The 20,235-nt window shown below is 40.4% G+C and overlaps 1 protein-coding gene across 2 annotated transcripts in view; it reads left to right on the forward strand.

The window, feature by feature from the left end:
• kcnab1a (potassium voltage-gated channel subfamily A regulatory beta subunit 1a) overlaps positions 1-20,235 on the forward strand; it is a 121,846-nt gene that overhangs the window by 33,434 nt on the left and 68,177 nt on the right. The window contains exon 1 of one of the 2 annotated variants that reach the window (XM_008275965.1): positions 3,356-4,033. The exons of the other annotated variant lie outside the window; for it this stretch is intronic. Within the exon in view, the coding sequence (XP_008274187.1) occupies positions 3,825-4,033 (209 nt within the window). The 5' untranslated portion in view covers positions 3,356-3,824. Of the gene's footprint in view, positions 1-3,355; positions 4,034-20,235 lie in introns of those variants that run through there. 2 annotated transcript variants of the gene reach the window in all.

A 20,235-nucleotide genomic window follows, 5' to 3' on the forward strand; every position in this document is an offset into this window, starting at 1 on the left:
AATATTGGCAATAAATGTTCAAACAGGACACCAACAATGAAAATAATATTGTTATAGTAAGCTCTACCTGGTAAACTGACAAGATTGGAGAGATAGACTTGCTATAAACAACCAGAAGTTCTAATTTGTGTTTTAGAGATTATCATTGGTACAATGCCATTTTAAGGTGGAAATGCTCAGCCATGGCATTTTAGCATATAAAAAGGCACCATATGGAAATATTAACACCAGAGGGGGCATTTAAAATTTGCTACTTCGCATTAAATACAAAAGACCAATTCTGATGGGAAAGCCATTAGTTTTACAGACCAGTTAAAACTTTGAATTGATGTTGGCCCCAGGTTAAACAGCTAAAGCATCATCAAAGTTGAATGTGTGCACCAACATTATGGAAACCCATTGTTTAATTTGCTCCAGATCATTAATGCCAACTTTAGAAAGAGCTCGTTAAAATGAATCCTCTAGCCAATCCATCTTTTAGCTATTGAGATATTTCCACAGAGAGCCAACTTACTGTCAATAAAAAATAAAAAATAAAAAAAAGATGAAAAAAGAATTCTGGATCAGAGCATGTCCTTCAAAGTAAGGTATTGTAGTATTGTTCTGGTAATTGTACTGAAATGTAGCCACTAAACCGGCATTTTTAAATAAGATAATGCTAGGCACTCATCTTACAGTTGTTCTAACAGTTAATTTGGCTCCTGGTAATCCTGCTGTGTGAAGTGTTGAGGAGATCATATGCTTATTTATTTTTTTCCATTACGGCAGTATGCTGTACAGTTATTTCTATGTCCTTGGCTCTGTGCCGTCCTCCTCCAGTTTACATGCCGGTGTTGAAAGATGAATCAGGCTGATAACAATGGGATTAGCGTGACATTTCCATGGCATTGACAATCACATCCTCTTGCTTGTAGATTGCTATTGGAACCGTCTTTTTGCATGTGTTAACATCTGAGATTTACATGTGTCAGCTGTTACAGTTAAAGCATCTGCTGACAATACATTAACCACACAGGCTAACCAAACCTGTAGGTGTAAGAATACGATAATAAACACTGTATTTATATTTGTTTTTGTGGATTTGTTGAGACCAGATACTGATATGGCCTTTCTATGCTGTCCAGACATTTGCATGTTTAAACACTGCAGTGCTGACATTTCCACCACATGGGCTCATCTACTGTGTGTGAGTATTTGTGTGTGTGTCTGTGTGTACGTAGACTCACAAACAGAAAAATAAAAGAGCTCTGAGAAGCCCTGCAGCAAAACGCTCCATTTACCTCCGCTTGACACCCCTTATAGAAATACTGGAAAGCGCACAGCATTATCACCTTACCCTGCAGACACACTACACACACATCTATGCACACATAGCCGCTGACATACAGGCACACACACGTGGATGTGCAGTAATCAAACACACACAGATGCATTAATTCCCTCTTCCCTCAGCTCCGTTACGTCTCAGCCTGTTGTTTTTAAGTCTTTCTCCCGATTCCAATCTCCCCACACCTCCCCCACCTTGTCCATCCATCCATCCTCCTCTCGTTTGCTTTGATTTGTAGCCGCCTCTGGGGGTTGTATGTACAGTGTGTTCGGGGATTTGAGGGACATCAGCAAATACTTGTGTCTGACTTGGATATACAGTACACTGTATAAAGAAAATCTGTAGTTCAATGGAATTTTTCCTTTTTATTGTACACATTTGTATTCCATATTTTTGAAATACACAAAAAATATTAATAAAATGACAAAAATAGACTGTGAATTCATTTGTCTAATGTGAAATAACATTAGCAGTTTTTAATGGTCAATAACTAGAAAATTAGTTTTTTTAAAAATAAAATTTGAATTTATTATATTTTTACAAAGACTTTAATTTTATTTAGTAGATTAAGTTTTTAAGTTAAACTTGAAATTCAATTTAAGTTTATTTGATACAACTCGTGACAAGTAGAAGAAACTGAAGTTCTATCTATCTATCTATCTATCTATCTATCTATCTATCTATCTATCTATCTACTATCTATCTATCTATCTATCTATCTATCTATCTATCTATCTAGGTTTGAAAACATACTTTACTTCAGAAGAGTTACTTTATTCAATGGCATTATTTTACACTATTACATACATATTTTACAGTATTTTTCTTTGGTGTTGGAATATTTTATTCCATTATATAGTATAGTTTGCACAGTAAGTGCGGGATGATATAGTATAAATTCAATATACAAATTCTAATAGTAATAATAATATGAACTAAAATTTCCCACTTTTTGGTGTTCTGTGAGTTGTTAACATTCAGTACAGTCCTAGAGGCAGGATTTAGTCTGCTGCAGGACATATGGCCAACGATTACTGCTGCTGTTAGAACTGTTACTGCCTTTAGTCCAGAAAACAAACAAACGATAAAAGACACAAGAAGGGGGGAAAAAGAATAAAAAGAATACTATAGAGAGATGGCTGTGTGAAGTGCAGAGGGAATAAAAGGCAACAGGCTTTGTTGTATGGCCATTACAGGTGAGGAAAGGAGAGGAAGGAGCGTTCAAAGATGTGACAGGTGAGATGGAGACAGGTAGAGGAGAGAGCGTCACGGAGCGAGTGGGAGGGAGAGAGAGAGGGAGAGAGAGAGGGAGAGAGAGAGAGAGAGAGAGAGAGAGAGAGCTGTGAGCTGCATTACATCCCTCCCAGTTCCCTGAAGGTGCGCTGTCGGTGCTGGAGCTGCCCTGCTGAGAAAAACAAAAACAACAGGAAGAAGAAGAAGAAGCAAAAAGACAGAAGAGCGTCAAAAACATCGGATAGAGAAGAAATACCGTGAGAGAGAGAGAGAGAGAGAGAGAAAAGGGAGCCAGAGAGGAAGAGAGAGAGGGGGGGAGGAAGAGGGGAGGAAACTGGGGCACAAGCACATTAGTGACACACATTAAGATCGGCAGGCGGGACCTAGGGAGCGCTGAGGAGGCTGGAGAGGAGGCAGGAGAAGTGACAAGACTGGAAAAAGTGCTGATGGCACAAGTGTGATGGCGCACCCTTCCAGGACCTGAGAGTGACTTCCCCCTTTTGTTTCCTCCTCCTCGCTCTGTGCCCTGTCTCCTTATCCGTTCCCTGACCCTGTCCCCTCCTCCCTCACCCTCCTCTCCCCCATCTCTCTCTCTCTCTCTCTCTCGCTCTCATACAGGCTGCCGCTCGCTCTCTCTTCCCACAGTCAGACCGGGGAGAGCGCAGCGCCTGGGTCGCATCTCCGTTTCTCTCTGGCTCCTCTTTCCATCCCTCTGCACTCTCTCTCTCTCCCCCTCTCTCCACACCCCCTCAGAGTCACACTCCACAGCAAAAACTCAGAGAAAAAAAAAAAGAAGAAGAAGCTCCGCATCAGAGGCAAAGAGAGAGAAAGGAGAAGGAAAAACCAGTTGGGGAATAAATTGGGGATCCCTCAAAGAGCTGAGGAGTCTTTGTTCTTGGAGGCTTTTGATGATTGACCTGTTCTGTTCTGCTGCCTCTCTTCTGCAAGGAAATACTTAAAATGGAAGACCTGATGTGAGCACAGAAAAAGAAAAGAGGAAAAAGCTTTTTGCAGGTTTATTTTGCTGCACGGAACAAAGTGATACACATGGAGACGCAGCACTTGGAAGTGAGCGACTGAAGACTTAATCCATTTACAAGGAGAGAGAAAAAGCACTTCAGAAGAAGCGAGAGAATCTAAACACAGACCCTGAGCAGAAGAGGACGAGAATCAAGAGAAAAAAAAACCCACAGTTTGAGACTTTACTGTTTCCTGTGCCATCTGTAGTTTTCTTCTCCTCTGCTCCACAAACTGAAGCGCAGCCATGCAGGTGTCCATCGCCTGTACGGACCACAACCTGAAGAGAGGGAATGGAGACCACAGCAAGCAGAGCGCCACCAGCCCCAACGTGGTGAACCAAGCCCGGGCCAAGTTCCGCACCGTGGCCATCATTGCGCGCAGCTTCGGCTCCTTCACTCCACGGCACATCTCACTGAAGGAGTCCACGGGGAAACACACGGGCATGAAGTACAGGTGTGTGTGTGTGTGTCCGAGTGAGGAAAGTGTGTGTGAATAATGTGCCGAGTTTAGTAACTCAAGAGAAAAGTTCACTGGAAAAGCAGTTTGTCCGGTTTATTAGGGAGTATTCTCTTTTCACATTTGTATGTGCTGCTGTGCTACACCTGATTTTTTGATCCTCCCCATCTCTACATCTTCATTATTATTTTATTATACTGGTCAGTTTTCAAGAACCAGTTGTCCACATTCACATGTTTGACGCTTTGACTGCTTTTTTTCTTTGGAGGTGAAAAGTTTTCAGGAGATTAGATTGCACAGACAATCTTTCAAACAAGGACACTCCACCTACAAAAAGTGTTTTATTGGTGCTTTGGTAATAATTCAAATGCCTACATATCAGTTTGATTGGACTGTTATGTTGACATAATATATTGTCTTTTAGAAAAGTTTTTCTGTCCAAATTAGTCATTCAACATTACTTCTGTAAGTTTTTGTTTTGCATGTGTGAAGAGCTAATGTGTTGCAATGCCAGCAAATCAATCTTAGCAGCATTAAAAGTGAAATCCTATTATGTGGTGAATATCAATATCTGAAAAAACATTTTAATTAAGATCCTGACAAATTTCAACCTTCTTCTCTGGCTTTGATTATGTTTTAACAAATGGAATTGGATGCTTTTTAAAATATGAAAAAGGAAACAGATTTTAATCTTGTTGATAATCTCCTGACTCACAGAAATGTAGCTGCATCTCCCCTCTCCCCACCCCCTGCTCCATTTCTGCCCTAAAATCTCTGCTCATGTGCCTTTTGTTGGAATCATATTGTGTCATTTCATAAATCCGTGCTTGCCAGCACCATCTGAAGCGCCTTCTGCCAAGTCTGTTCTCTGTTGTCCGTGAGCTTGCGCTACACATTTCAAATCTGATCCGCAGCCTCCAGACTGATCAGTAAATCATGCAGTTGCTGCTCATTCAAACTGGATGCCACAAGAAAAAACCTGACAGGATTTCTGAATAAATGCTGTCCGCTGTGTGGGGAGAGTTTACTGACAGCTCCTGCAGGTTCGTTGTCTGTTCTGTCCTTCTCCTCATCGATACTCAATGCTCCGCTCAGATTTTTAAACACTGTCTTCCTCACAAATACTCAAATTCTACTGTTTTCACATGCTATGAATGGACATCACTCTTCTGCTTCTGCTTCTCTCCCACACACCTAAACACTTTTCTACCTCTTTCTCTCTCTCTCTCTTCTCTCTGCCTCTCTGTGCAGTTCGGTGAGACAGCTCTGCAGTGTGGGCAGAGCGTCTGAGTTGGATTTGACCTCAGCAGTGCTATTGCTCAGCTGACTTGTGTGTTTGACTCTCATAGCCTCGAGCCGGGAATCTTACGTAAAATATGGTGCCATTACTTTCTTTCCGAGCTTTGCGGATCACCATGAAATCAGACTGGGGCGAGCGTGTGTCAGAGTGTCTGTGAATACTCAGGTTTTTGCGTGTGCCTGAGATAGTGACAGATCGCAGGCTGAAGGTTGCGCTAACTATTTGTGATGGAGTTAATATTCTATTAAACAAAGACACTTTAAAGAGCTCTTTTCAGTGTCAAAGCAGACTCTATCAGACCTCAATCTGGCAGCAGTTTTGCTCCAGTAGGTACATTTTAGGGTTCGTAATAGGATTTCCAAGTGTGACGGATGATGCCAAATCTAAAGCAAATGATAAAATGTGTCTACTTCTCATGTCACGAATTTTCTCAAAAAGGGTGTCGAATTACTGCAAGACTTGCAGGCAAATGAAAATTTCATTCACTGTCAAAAAATGCCTGAATTACTTTTTCTCCCCTTTTCATGTGGTTTTGATTTTTAACCTGGATAAAAGGTGTGAAACAGTGAAGCAGTTCTTAGTATTCCCACTCTACTGCAGTGTGTGCTTTGTGCTATAAATGGAGTTTAAGTGTTCTTGACTCCTTAATTGTTGACAAGGGTAGCAGAGGACCCAGTGATAAGCTGAATACCAGCAGAATATATCTAACGTGCCTTCCATAATGATTGGACATTGCACCCGAGCGGAATAAGCCTGTGGAACCTTTTTAACTTTGTTAGAATTTATCAAGTAGCCTATTATGATTTTTATCTTGGACACTCTGGTGAGGACAATTATGACATTGTTTAAGACTGGACTTACATTACAAGTTGTCTAGACTCTGAAGTAGTCTAGACAATGTGTAATGTAAGTGGGTTATGATACTGCTTGACCAGTAATGGGAGCAGGGAGCAGGGTTAGCAGTGTACAGCGTGTGGCTCGGTGCCATGTAGCTCTGCGTTGGAGCCCACACGTCAAAATTGTGAAGGCAGCAAACACACATGCAGAGCTCCAGTGACATTGATTAAAAGGAAATTGTCTTGTTAACAACAACTTAGTGTTAAGAACAACTTGACTCAGCGTTGAAGAGCTCGAGGCATCCAGTGGTCTGGCTTTCTACTTCACAGAGCCGTAAAGGAGCACAGAAAACACATCTCAGAGTTCTGAATGAACAAGTAGTGGACATTTTTGAATTTGCATCTTTATTGATAGCCCCCTGCCAGTGCTGTTTCACCACACTGGTTTTGTCTCTAGATGCTCAAACTAAGATTTGTGAGGGTCAGTGATGGACGGGCTCATGTCTGTAAGTGAAATCTCATGACAGCCTCCTGACAGGGTGTGACTGAGTATTGATTGATCCGCCTTAAAAATAGACGTAGCTGGAAATGGTCCTGACAGTGCTGTGGTGCCTGTAATTACGGCCACTTCAAATTATTTTTCTGTCACAGATTCTTGTGCAAAAGGTTGTTATACACAGCACCGTCATGACGAAAGATGAACATTGAAACTGGAACCATGGCACTGCTCCACTTTATCACTGATTTCATGGATAGCAGAGATAAAGCGCAGTGTAAATGTGTGAGTGCTAAGATGTTTCAGAATATATTGCTGTAGGAAATTTAAAAAAATATATTTTATGCCAGTTTAACATATGTTGAACTGTCATTAAATGCTGTAGGGACACTGTATATCAAGCGACATGCAGACTCACAACAGGGATGAACAATTTGGCTAAAGCCTTAGATGATGATCTTTTGGGATAGAATCACGATCCACAATCTGAATCATAATATTTCCTACCTCTTTTGAAATGTAGGCTAGTTACAACCAATGAATGAATAATTTAGAATTTTTCTTGGCTCTTGTTGATTTATTTAAGAAGTGGCTGTATGGCTTGAATTATCCCATGAGCGATATTCTAAGTTGGGACCACGATGGACTGTCAAGTCATGACTGGGTAGTTTGAGTTGGCACAGTCGTACTCAGAGACAACACGAAGCCTAAGTGTATGTTTTGAAATGACAATACAAGTGGAAAAAAGACACATTTATGTGTTGAGCTATTTGCTCTCCTCCCATTCTCTGCAATACTAGAAGTGCGACTGAAGATCTCTTGTATGTGCCATGTTCAGTCAAACTCCACAGACAAATCAACAACGTATTGTTTGACTCTCAAATGAACCAGCTCGATACAAAGTAGAAGGACAATCATACATTCTCTTGCCGTTTTCAATAGCTGTCGTCACTACCTCCAACCTTCCTTTTGCAGATAACCTTAAATTGCTGAACATCTGATCAGGAGAAATCATTTCCAAACTACACAAGCAGCCTATCTGTTACACCTCCAAAGTGCTTAGTGAGTTCAATGAGCTTGTCCTAAATGTGTCACAACCAGTCACACTTTTACTTAGTTCATGTCGAGTAGAAAAGTTTAGACAGTGCTGTTATTTATTTATTTAGTGGCACCGTCTGCACGATTCCTCTGAAAAAAAGATCATATGCCAAATTACAATCATCCATGGTGAAGATTATCACATCGCCCACCTTTAGCTCACAGGGATGACACGAGGGTGTTGGCTTGCGTGCCAGGATTTTATAACACTACTCATATGTTTGTCGCCACACATGTCAGGCAGCGATAAGGAATATTTACAGTAAGTATTGACATCATACAGATACTAGTCAATGCATGTAAAGCCTGGATAATGATAAGAACGAGATTGGAGCTGCACACATTCGTTTTGGTGACTTTAGGGGTTTCGTAGTCAAATTTGATTCATTCTGCGGATTAAGATATACAGTAAATAAACCCTAACACATGCATACGCTTCACAAATCACATCTGTTCACACTTTCCTATACACAGTTCCCTCTATAGGGTCGCAAACCATATGCCAGCACAGTCTTCCTGTCAATTTGTCATTAAATGTTCAGTAGGCAGAGGATGGTGAAAATTACTTCTGACAATAGATGCGGATGGGCTAGAGTTTCTACTCGCTGCTGTATAGGAACAATGAGCGAGAAGATGGAGAGGGAAGAGGAGAGAGATGAAAACGAATAGAGACAGAGAGGGACAACGAGACACAACACCAGTGTGTGCGTGCTAATCATTCTGTGCTGTATTGTCTTCTGCTGACAGTAATGCTCTGAGACGGACAGTATGGGACGAGATAGCGCTCCCTCTCTCTCCCTCTCTGCCTGTGTTTCTTTTTTGTTTCAGGAAGTGAACCCAGGGTTGCACACACCATCTGCTCTGGCACTGCAGTGTAGGTGAAAGCACGACAAGTGAGGATGTGTTGGTTTCTCAGTGTGCACATGTGTGTGTGTTTGTTTTGTTTTGTGTGCTCTTCACGGCACCTTACAGTCGCTCAACACACACAAAGATTACACAGTGGGTCAGGCTCTTTAACTATTTATCCCTTTTAATGCGTGCTTCACTTCAGAGAAATGTGTCAATCTAGCGCCTGGCTGGCACAAAACAAACCAGTGTGTCTTTGTGGATTTTTGAAGATAACTAAAAAATGAAAAAATGAAAAAAAAAAACACTTTCAAAGCAGCACAATGGAGCTGCTATTTGTCTGTATTAACAGGAACAACCTTGAATGCTGGCAGAGAGTCTGTGGTGATGGTACTTAAAGTGCTGTCATATTAGATTCTTATGTCCTGTTTTGTTGAGAGCTGCACAGTATATTGTAAGTACAACAAAACTTTCTGAATATTTCTCTCATTATTTATATACTCGTGTAACATGCTGTTTACTGGTGGCCAATGCGAGCTTGGCTGAGTAGAAATCATTTGAATTGTAATAAGTTCTGACCAGAGCAGAGCAGTAGAACAGAGCAGGCTTGGTTTGTGCATATGCTGAGGGGTGGGATTTGTGGATGTACATCTGAAAACAGCGATAAGATACTGGATTATGGAGGATTTATGGACACATCCTTTGCATTTCATTCCGACAGCATTGCAAAAACGTTCATGCGTCTGTTTTTGATTGCAAAAAATGTATCTCCAATCGTTATGCTGATGCACTATGGTTACTGTCAGACTCAGTAAACATCATTTGCATCAATCAGTCAGCTATATAGGTGAAAAGGGTACACTGGAGAGACAGGAAAAGTAAACACAGATGCTCTCATGAAAGGATTCTGTCCCCTCGCTGAGGTGCGACGACTGTATGGACTGAACCACCAGGGTGGGACTTGTTCTTCGTGTCCCCTCTTCTGAATCGCTATGTGACGCAGTAATGAGCTCCCAGCTACGAGCTTGGCGGCATTTAAAATGAGTTAGAGCCGCAGTAATTTTTGTGTTGTCCCCTTGTTGGTTTAGATCTCTATGCATGCTTTATTGAGGCAGAGGGAGGAGGAAGGGTAGTGTGTGTGCAATAGAGGAAAAGCGAGAGTACAGATGAAGAAGCAGGAGGAGGAGGGGCAGGATGTAGGTATAATTGATAGAAGGAGGCATTAGGAAGCCTGACTTGACTGCTTGACTTAATATCAAATCTATTAATAAATCATTAGCCATGCACAGATATGTGTGAAGCATTAAAATGTTCTACTTAGTTTAGTACGTGCTCTGCTCTCTAACAGGCTTCACTATCAGTACTGTTCGTTAACCTTATTCAGGCGCTGGCTTTTCAAATGTGACTTTTAGATCTGCAGCGTGTCTGGCTCAGAGGAACATAGAAAGACAAAATCTACATTCCGTAATCTCTGGCACTGTGACACTATGGCAGCTGCTGTTAGAAACTGAAACCTTCATGATTAGGTTAATTTATCACTTCATGAGCACAGAAAATATACAGCTTCCCTGAATGGTTGCTGTCATTGTAACTTGTCTTTGTCCTCATCCCTGATATCTACAAACACTTTTTTATTTAAATTTTCCATTTTTTTCAGTTGTCTGAGCTGTCTAAAAACACCTACACTGTTCAGTCGTCTCTGTCCTGTTATTATTACACACATACATTATTTAAACAGCCACCGCCTCACACTCACATTGTGTTCTGTTTACCCCGCAGTGACCTAGGGCTTATTGGAAATGATGTTTCTTAAAGGATGAGAAAGACAGAGGTAGTCAACAAACAACAGTATGAGACAGCTTTCTTTTGAAATACTCTGTCGAACTGAACCTTTGGTCTGATCAACACAACATGCTGTTAAAAAAAAGCTGATTTCATGGCTGGATTTCGAATAATTGACATTGCTGCCAATGTCAGAAGGACTTTGGTTGTGGTTTTCTTACTTTTGTCACAGAACCTGGAGGTGCTGGATTCACATTAGCTCTTTTATTGCTTGTATATAGAGATTGATGAATCCTTATTGACATCACCAATAGGTTCCTTTAAGAGTAGCTTTGAAGCTCAGTGTGGTGGCTCCAGCCAACACCTTCTTGGCAGTGTCTCGCTCCTATTGACTCCCAGTTAATCCAGAAAAGAGCAAAGTGGCGGAGCTGAGACGGGCAATGGACTGTTCTATGTCAGCATCCACCTGTCACTGCAAGTGTCCATGCCCTTAGTTATGCATAACTTTAAGCTTTAATACAGTGTAAACAGTTGACTTATCATAAATTCTGGACTATAAGACGCTATTTTTTCACACACTTTGAACACTGTGACTTAAACAATGATGTGGCTAATTTATGGCTTTTTATGAGTTTTACGAATTTGCCTCGAGGCGAAAGTGACATTGAGAGCAACAACGAAAGACAGACTGAGGAAGTGTGTGGCAGAGTTATTCTGAGGCTGTTCAATTCCGACACTGAAGAAGGCGACTTTAGTGGTTTTAGCGCACCGGAGGAAGATGAAGACAGCGATCAATGACTTCTCCTGGTAGGCTACTGTGTTTTTTATTTTTTTAACCAGCTGTCTTACAAGCATTGTTCAGGGAAAAAAAGCATTTACGGTACGTATTTGTGTATGCTACCGGTGCGTATTTTATTAAAAGTTTAAAAAATCTTTCTGTGTTACATCTTTCTTTGTAAATATCTCATGTTACAACGTGGACACCTGCGACTTATAGACAAGTGCAGCCTATATATGTACAAAACTTGTTTTCTTTTTAAAGTTAGTGGGTGTGGCTTATATTCAGGTGTGGTCAATAGTCCGGAATGTATGGTATATAAATATTCACCCATTATACAGTTGCAATGAAACGGGCAACTGGGTATACAGACCAAAACATTTTTCATACCAGGCTGTAGACATGTGTGCTTCTGCTGTAAAATTGGAATTTTTTATTATGGGGGTCTATGGGGACTGGCTTGCTTTCGGAGAGAGCCAAAAGTGGTCATTTGAGGTACTCCAGTTTTTGGCACTTCCAAGCTGACTTTATTTTTCAGCCCCAGTCTCTCTATACCTATTCTGTCTTTAGGCCTCCCCTTTAGGGGTTTGTAAAATCTCTTAACATGCAGTGAAGCTCGATGCGTTCATGTATTTTGCAGCATAGCACATCCATAACAGCCTTTGACTCGTGTTTATACCAAAGCCGAGTCTATTAAAGAAGTTAGCACTGTGTGTGTGTGTATATATATATAAAGGTAGTATCTACCTGAAGTGACTCCAGGCCCATGATCATGTGTGTGGCCCTTTAACAGCAGCTGGCCCTGTGTTCTTGGTTCACTGAGTACACAGGGAACAGGATGGCACTCTCTACTGTGTTTTACAGGGCAGGGTTCCACCAAACTAAGTGGTGAGTGCATGAATCTGTTTCAGGGCATCTACAGCAGTGCTTTCCCAAAGTGGGAAGGAAGACACACTGAGGGGTGCCGTGAGATGATTTCCAGAAATCAAATAAAATTTAACAATAATAGGAAATAGCATATTTTAGCCATAAGTGTTCCAAAAGATAAAAAAAATAGTGATTAGTTAAACACACATAGACCTCGCTGCTCCTACATACTGTATGTTTACTCAGTAGGCTACTGCGGTTTAGACATGGAGTTCACTTTAATGCATTCAGCTTCTAGTCTACTATATATTAAATTACTATAAATGAATAATATGTTTGTCAGACTGTTGTGTTCTTTTGTGTTTGTGCCATGATTCCTATTGGATAAGAATCAGGGCACCGTGTGTGTGAGCAGCTGCACACAATGTTTCTATGCTTTAGTCAGTAGTGGGGGTTATTTTGGGGATCAGGGCCTTAAAAGTTAGGGAACCTCAGATCTAAAGGACCTCAAAAGAGTTAACCAAGTTTCATGTTACCAATTTTGGTTTGAACTCATGGGGACACTGTGTTTTAACAATGTGTTTGAGTACACACGTGTAAAAACTCCCAAGTGTCGTTGACTCACTGTTTATTGTGTTTTTTGCTATGGATGTGTGGGTTTGTGTGCCACACAGACTTTTTTCTTCACGACAGCCAAACCTGTTGATTTGGTTCAGTGGGAGACAGAGAAAGAGAAGAGAGGCAGCAGATGTGGGTGATGGGAGGAGTTTAAAGTGTTACAACAGGCAATGTCAGAAACAAGTCACACCGAAACACATAAACACTGCAAAAGGAAAATTCAGACAAACTGACACATATTCATCACAAGAAAATAACTTGCACACAAAGAACTTCTTTATTATGAGATTTGGGAAATCTGTGAGATGATCAGTACTTGTGAAAAAAGTCACTGGTTATTTCTGATGGGCCCGTATGTAATGTATGAAATGTTCGTCAAGAAAAAGCTCATTCCTGATGACGTTTCAACATGTGGTGCAGTAAAAAAAAAAAAAAAAAAAACGACGGCTTTGTGAAAACTGGGCAAGCTTTTGACAGAGCTAATTCACACACTGGTAATTTGGCAGAAAAGAGTTGGTGTCAGCTCATACTGTACGTCGCCTGCTGAGAGCTTGCACAGCACAATGGTGTGAAAGGCCAGATTAGCAGCTACTGTAAACGGGTCTATGTGCTGAGCCATTCTATGGAGGAGCTGCGAAATGAGCGGAATGATAATGAATAAAGGAAGCATTTCTTTGCCTGCTGGTTGAGATCCAAACCACCAAACAACAAATACTCAACGGCCCTAACCAACACATTATCTATGCTCGTTGCTATGGTAATCGTGTCCTTGGCTCTGTAGTGCCATCATATTAATTTGGAGCACTTTGAAAGACACGCACACACACACACACACACACACACACACACACACACACACACACACACACACACACACAGTCATGCCACTTCAGAGGACACCACGATGACTAAGATTAATTTCCTGGAGATTCACTCTAACCCTAAACATCATCAGCACTTGCCTAAACCTAACCTTTACACTAACAATTTGTCAAACCAAATGGAATGATTTATGGTATGGGGACTTGCATGTTTGACCTCAAAATCTAGGCAGGTCACCAGAGACTGACTATATGTCTTCACAACATGACAAGCACATCATGTCAGATTCTAAGCTAGTGGGGATAAACTAAAAGTAACTGAAATAAAGAGTGACAGAAAACTTTGGATCAGATATAGGGAGGGTGATGTGATGAGAGCAGAATGCTTTCTGTAGTCAGGTTTCATATCCTGGTTTAATGCAAGTTTTAACCAGATTCCCAGACAACTGACAAAACAAAATTCAGCTTAGTGTCTGTTTTCATTAACCACTATGGTGCGAATAGCAGGTGAACGTTCATCAAGACAAACAGCTGTCGTTGCTAATTCTCCTGTTCGTTGACGTAATTAAATGTCAAATTCAATTCAGGTTTATTTATATGACACGTATTCATAACATAAACCATCTCCAGGCACTTCATGTAGTAAAATGAAGACCTTACAATATTTTATTGTACAGAGAAACCCAACAAATCTAAAGATTCCCCTCGAGTAACTCTGTGGTGAAAAGACCGTTTACAGGAAGAAACTTCCAGCAGAACCAGGCTCAGGGAGGATGGACATCTGCCTCCACTGGCTGGGGTGAGTTTAAAAGGGAATGAAAAAAGGATAGAAAAACAGACAAAATATGCATAAGAGAACAATAAAAAATGGTTAAGTTGTTGAGGGTTTGGGCTGCAGGGTGGCGCAGTTGGTAGCACTGTTGCCTCGCAGCAAGAAGGTTGGCGTCCCGGTGGGGGCACTGGAATCTTTCTGCATGAAGTTTGCATGTTCTCCCCGTGCAGCGTGGGTTCTCTCCGGGTTCTCCGGCTTCCTCCCACAGTCCAAAAACATGTTGAGGTTAATTGGTAATTCTAAATTGTCCGTAGCTTGGTTGTCTGTCTCTAAGTGTATCCCTGTGATAGACTGGCGACCTGTCCAGGGTGTCCCCTGCCTTCATCCTAAGTCGGCTGGGATAGACTCCAGCCCCCCCGCGACCCTAGTGAGGATTAAGCGGTGTATCGATAATGGATGGATGGATGTTGAAGGTTTTAACTGCAAACTAGAAAGCCAAATATACACAAAAGAGAATTTTGATTTTTTGATTATATTCTTGATTTTAAAAGGAGCCAATGAAGAGATGTTGAACATAAAAAGATAAGAAAAAAACTGTGTTTTGTAGAATGTATGTTTTTGTAGAATGTGTGTCCTGTTAATGTCCACATTAATGTAAATCAAGTGGAATGGTGCTGTGGAAAATCATTTCCCCACAGGGACAATAAAGTCTAAATCTAAATCTAAATTTGGAAATAGGGGTTATGTCTTTTGGGAGCTTTAGTGGACATCTGTTTCTATTGAATTTTGCTGCAGTTTATTTTTTATTATTATACCAATTTGTCCACCTCTTTAAAACTTCATTGCAGTGATTTTGTGTTTTTATTATGTGCACATTGAAAACACAAAAGTATGTGGATCATGACGTACCTATTATCATAAATACATCAACAGTTACTAATTTAAGTTGTGATTTTGAACATTAGGTGGTCATTGGTTTCACTGTAAACATATTAACTGGAACTGATTTCTGTATAACCGAGGATCCAAGATCCAAGTGAAAAACAATAATTCACTGAGTTATGTGATTTTTAAGAAAAACTCAACCTTGCTGATCTGTTGTATAAGTACTGTACTTTCTTATTCAATGCTAAATTAATTTAAAATGGAAAAATTCAGGGCTGTGGAGGTTCTGTGGTTGTTGTTACTGTGTTGTAAACTCTTTTCAAAGCTAGTAGAGAAACACAAGCTGCATTTTTCTCACTCAGAGTGATGCAGGGACGATTAAAGAAGCATGAAAAGGAACAAGAGAGAGAAAGACAGCAAAGAGAATGTGTCAAATCTATGAATGATTACCAGTAAATCCCTACAGGGTTTATCGTATTGAACTGAAGCCAGAATAGCAACCGGTTGTCTGTGAACTGTTGCTGTGATTCTGGGTGTCCTGCAAGACGGTGATAGTGCTGTTAATTATAGTGGCAGGTCTGCAGCCGAGTTCAAACCTTTTATCTCATATGTGACAGTGTTTGATAACAATAATACCTCTCTGTGCATATCTGAAGCAAATATTTTAAACGCTCTGTGGCAGCTGACTTTGAAGTTACAGTCTGCTTCTTCTTGTCATTTATCGTGGTTCTCTGCTCTGATTTTATCCCAATGGCAAACTGGATTTCTCGGAGTTAAAGATAAAATTGTGGTCCCATTCAAATGCTTTAAGTGCTTTGTTCCACTCATTTTTTGGTTTTTGCTTTAACAAAGTGCCAAGATGGTTTGTCAGGTTTGTTTTAAGGTGTAGGTAATCCAGACCGATATCACAGATTTTATGGCAGCTGCTGTATATGAGAGAGAGCAAAAGAAAGACAAACAGATTTGTCATGTGAACGAAGGAAGTTCACAAGTACTTCTACCTTTTTATTCACACTAACCATGTCATTAGCGCTGGTGCTTACCAGCATGTTCAAGCTTTGAAAGTTCTTTTTTCCTACAAATAGCTCTGTCCTCTCAAGGAACATTAGTTCCTCCCAAAAGCTTTTTAAGTCTGTAATTAATCCTTCATCACAGGAACAGTGTTGTTGTAAGCACACAGGCTTCTTTGCAATTAGCACAAACAATTTTCTCTCTTTCAAGTCATTGTTAAGAGTCTATTTTGGGTTTCTGCTGTTGTTCGAAAGTACAATGCAGCGTTTAAGTAAAAAAAATAAATAAAAAATGAATTCAGATTTTTTTAATATCCCAAAAGTAGCAGATGTTTTGCTTGACTACAGCAGCAAAGCAGAACGAATATGAATTTGAAAGTTGAGTGCATGCATCAAGATGAAATATGATGAATGAAAACATCCATGGATGAATAATCAAAGGGGAAATGATGAATATAAGTTGGGTTAGATGCAGTTGAAGATATTTGGACTAAAGACAACATGCCAAGTCAGTAGACAGTTTCATGATTCTCAGAGCAGATGTTTTTAGGCAAACTGTGCTGCAACTCTTTACTCTTCAATGCGTCACTGTCATGCCCACAGTGAGATGTGCGACAAAATCTTTGTTCCTCTTCCTTTGCCATTCTTCAAAACTGCACATGTTGAAAACCACTTCCCAAAAGCAGAGCTATCAGTGAACAAGCCGCACACCCCCCGTCTTGCTTCCAGCTGAAAATCTCCACATCCTAACAGTCATGCTGATGTTGAAACTGCAGGCCCATCAGACAGACTGCTGTGTATGGAACAGCTGATACCCTCAGGATACCTGTACAACGGAAAGCACGCTACATCTCCTGACAGCTCTTTCACTGGATTTGCCAGGATCAACTATGATTCTTGCCCCGCTGGTCAGGAACCTGGAGGTTTTACATTTTTACAAGGTTCCCTGCAATCCTGGCAACTTTCCTCTTGTTAAATCCCAGCTTGGTGCAGTGATAAACGATGGATACTCTACCTGCATATTAATGAGATCTGATTCGTAATGCAGAATTAAATGAATGCAAAACTTGAGTCGCTAACAAGGCTTGCTAAAAGAGGTTATTAACAACTGAATACATTCTCTGCCATTTGCGTTGTTACATATGCAAAACTTTCAATGTACATTTACTGTTTAACTTAAACTTGAACTGAGGCTTCTCCAAACTGCCTTTTAAAAAAAACAAAAACAAATTAGAAGCAGCCAACATTAACACTTTCTCCCTCTATAGGCCATAATTCATTCTCACACTTACATACATGTATTTTCATTCTCACATACATACATTCTTACTCTCATGCACATATATTCTCCTCTCACACACATATATTCTCCTCTCACACACATACATTGTGTATTGGTCCTCTTTTTGTTGTTTGCTTCGTGTCCATCACTTTCACTGACACAGGAAGTTCTTCCCTGTACAGGAAGTAACTCTCAAACCAGGAAATTCTTTAACAAGACTGCTTAGCATGTCCAGATGTGGCAATAATAGACAGAAGAACATAATACAACAATGCTATTCAAATTCATGATTCGTGATCTATTTTCTACTGTTTTTTTTCACTTGGGAAGTAAGAAGCAATGAAAATTATATAATATTTTTTTGCGAATGTCTTGGGATGTACTGAACAAATACAAAGAGAACCCACAGATTTTGTTCATCAGAGGCTCCATGAAGACCTTCGTGATCATATTCACATTCAAGTCCTTTTGACTGCTTTATTTTCCTTGGTCAGGACGTCCAGTTGCCAAAGTGTTCCTGAGTCTCGTATCTTAAAGACTGCGCAGCCCTCTGGTTCGGTCTGAACAGTTCTCTCTTCTCATTTTCCACCGCGGTATGAGTTATGTTAGGGACAGACGAGCCCGTCCTCTGTTGCTCAAGAGATGAAGACAACAAAGTAATGACTTCAGGAGATGATAAAATATTGCTCCTGTCTCATTTCTTCCTTCCATTTTGAGCAGGACCCAAATGTGACCCTGTTCCTGCTTCTCAGCCAATCACAATGCGATAAATTGCCTGCCTTCCGTTTCCACCAAATTCCTTCCGTTTCCGCTATATTCTTTCACATACTTGCATTCTTACTCTCACATACATATTCTTTCTCGCACATACATACATACATATATTCAGAATGTATGTGAGAGTAAGAATGTACGTGTGTGAGAGTAAGAGTATATGTTCGGAGAGTGTGAGAATGAACTATAGCCTATGCGGCCCCTCATATCCCACTATTTAGTTAGTGAAAGTATACATTTTGAATATTCTGTTTTACTAACATGAAAAACCCACAGGTTTCCCACAGTATACAGCTTCGTCCAGATAGACTGGTATGTTTTTAAATTAGATCTCATTTCTAGTATCTCACATTCATTACTACAGAAAATTTCAACTCGAGTAAATATAGACTTTATAATACAGACAAGGTGACAAAATAAAGGTATAATCTGAATCGCTGAGCTCTACATTGAAGGGATTTAGTTAAGCATTTTGCTGGTATGGTTTAGCCTCACCTGTCCCCTTAGAGGAAAGAATCACTGCAAATCAATACAAAGCTGTTCTGAGTGATCACCTTTATCCTGCAATAAAACACTTCTGTCCTGCTGGGAGTGGTCTCTTCCAGGATGTTCCCATCCATCGACCATGAGGCTTCATTGCAAGGTCTGATCAGTGTGAAAACGGTGTGAAATATATGCTGTGGCCTTCGAAGTCACTGAACATGTATAGGAGATTTTAGACAGCGCTCTCCAACCCCAAATGTGGGAATATCTTTTGGACCAACAGTGTTCATCCCACCAGTAGAGTAAAATCAATAGCAAAGAGCAATAAAGGTGTTCTGATGGCACGTGGTGACCCAACACCTTTTTAACCTTATTCTTTTGATCTGTAATTCAGTGTACTATATATATGAACAAAAATATAGTTTTCAGACGTACTGGTTATATACAACAATAATAGATCTCAGAGATTACTGTCAGCCAGTTCTGATGAGCATGCTAACATAAAAATGAGAGATATTTGAAGGTTTGAAAGTTGCCGTTGACACAGCAAATCCTTAGTAGCAGTAAACAGCAGCATCTTTTAAGTTTGGATCACAGAATGTGCTTTTAAGGTGCGACTTCTCTATTCGACTCTGGTAAACCTCTTCCTAACCTTTGTACAACATGTTAGATCAAGTATATACATCTGTAGTCTACCTGTTCCATTTGGCTGCTTTTGTATGCAGGGTGACAAACCTGCTGTCACATCCTCCTCCTGTCTGCATTGCACTGCCAAGAATTCTTTGTCTTGTGCATGTCTTTGTAGTTTTGACACAATAAATAATACAAATGGATCTAAGGACACAAATCTGCCAATTACTAAAGCATGTGGATGTGATTGCTGGGTTGTCTGTAGCCTGATTTCATGGTTTGAGAGGTGATTAAGCCTAAATCATCTGACAAGTGCTGTGTTTTAGGTGCACTGAGGCTTTAGGTATGAAGCCAAAGAGAGAATAGAAAGAGTTTGTGTTAATGGGACTGACTCAGATAAGAATGTCAAAGTAGAGCAGGTCACTGAAGTGAAGTTAACAATGAGATCCATGCCCTGCTCCCCATCTCGTATGTAATAAAGAGAATGCATGCATTTTAAATAGAGGGCCTCGAGGTTCATAATAATACACAGCAGCTCTATAGTGTAGTCTGAGACTCAAATATTTATCATCATGATGTGCAGTCTAATCCTAAATAATTTCAACAATCCAGATTTGATGAGAGTTCTACTGCAGTGTGATTGTGCTTTGACCAGGTTTATAGCTGAGGAAGTACAATGGTGCTTACACTAAAAACTACATCCATCTCTTTTATTGCCAACTTTCTACAGAACATAAAACAAAAGGAACAAGAAGCAGAAACTGCTGATATACAGTAGATATTTTTACTGCTGCTGCTCTGTCTCAGCCAGGTGTTGTCTTATGTTGCCATCTTGTGTATGGGAGTTAATTGAAGCAGTTAAACCAACAATTAACCAGCCATCAGAAGCAGTTCTTTGTGGGCCTTATAGCTGACTCCTCT

This window comes from Stegastes partitus, unplaced genomic scaffold (genome assembly GCF_000690725.1).
Source record: "Stegastes partitus isolate 25-593 unplaced genomic scaffold, Stegastes_partitus-1.0.2 Scaffold62, whole genome shotgun sequence".
NCBI classification, from domain to species: domain Eukaryota; kingdom Metazoa; phylum Chordata; class Actinopteri; family Pomacentridae; genus Stegastes; species Stegastes partitus.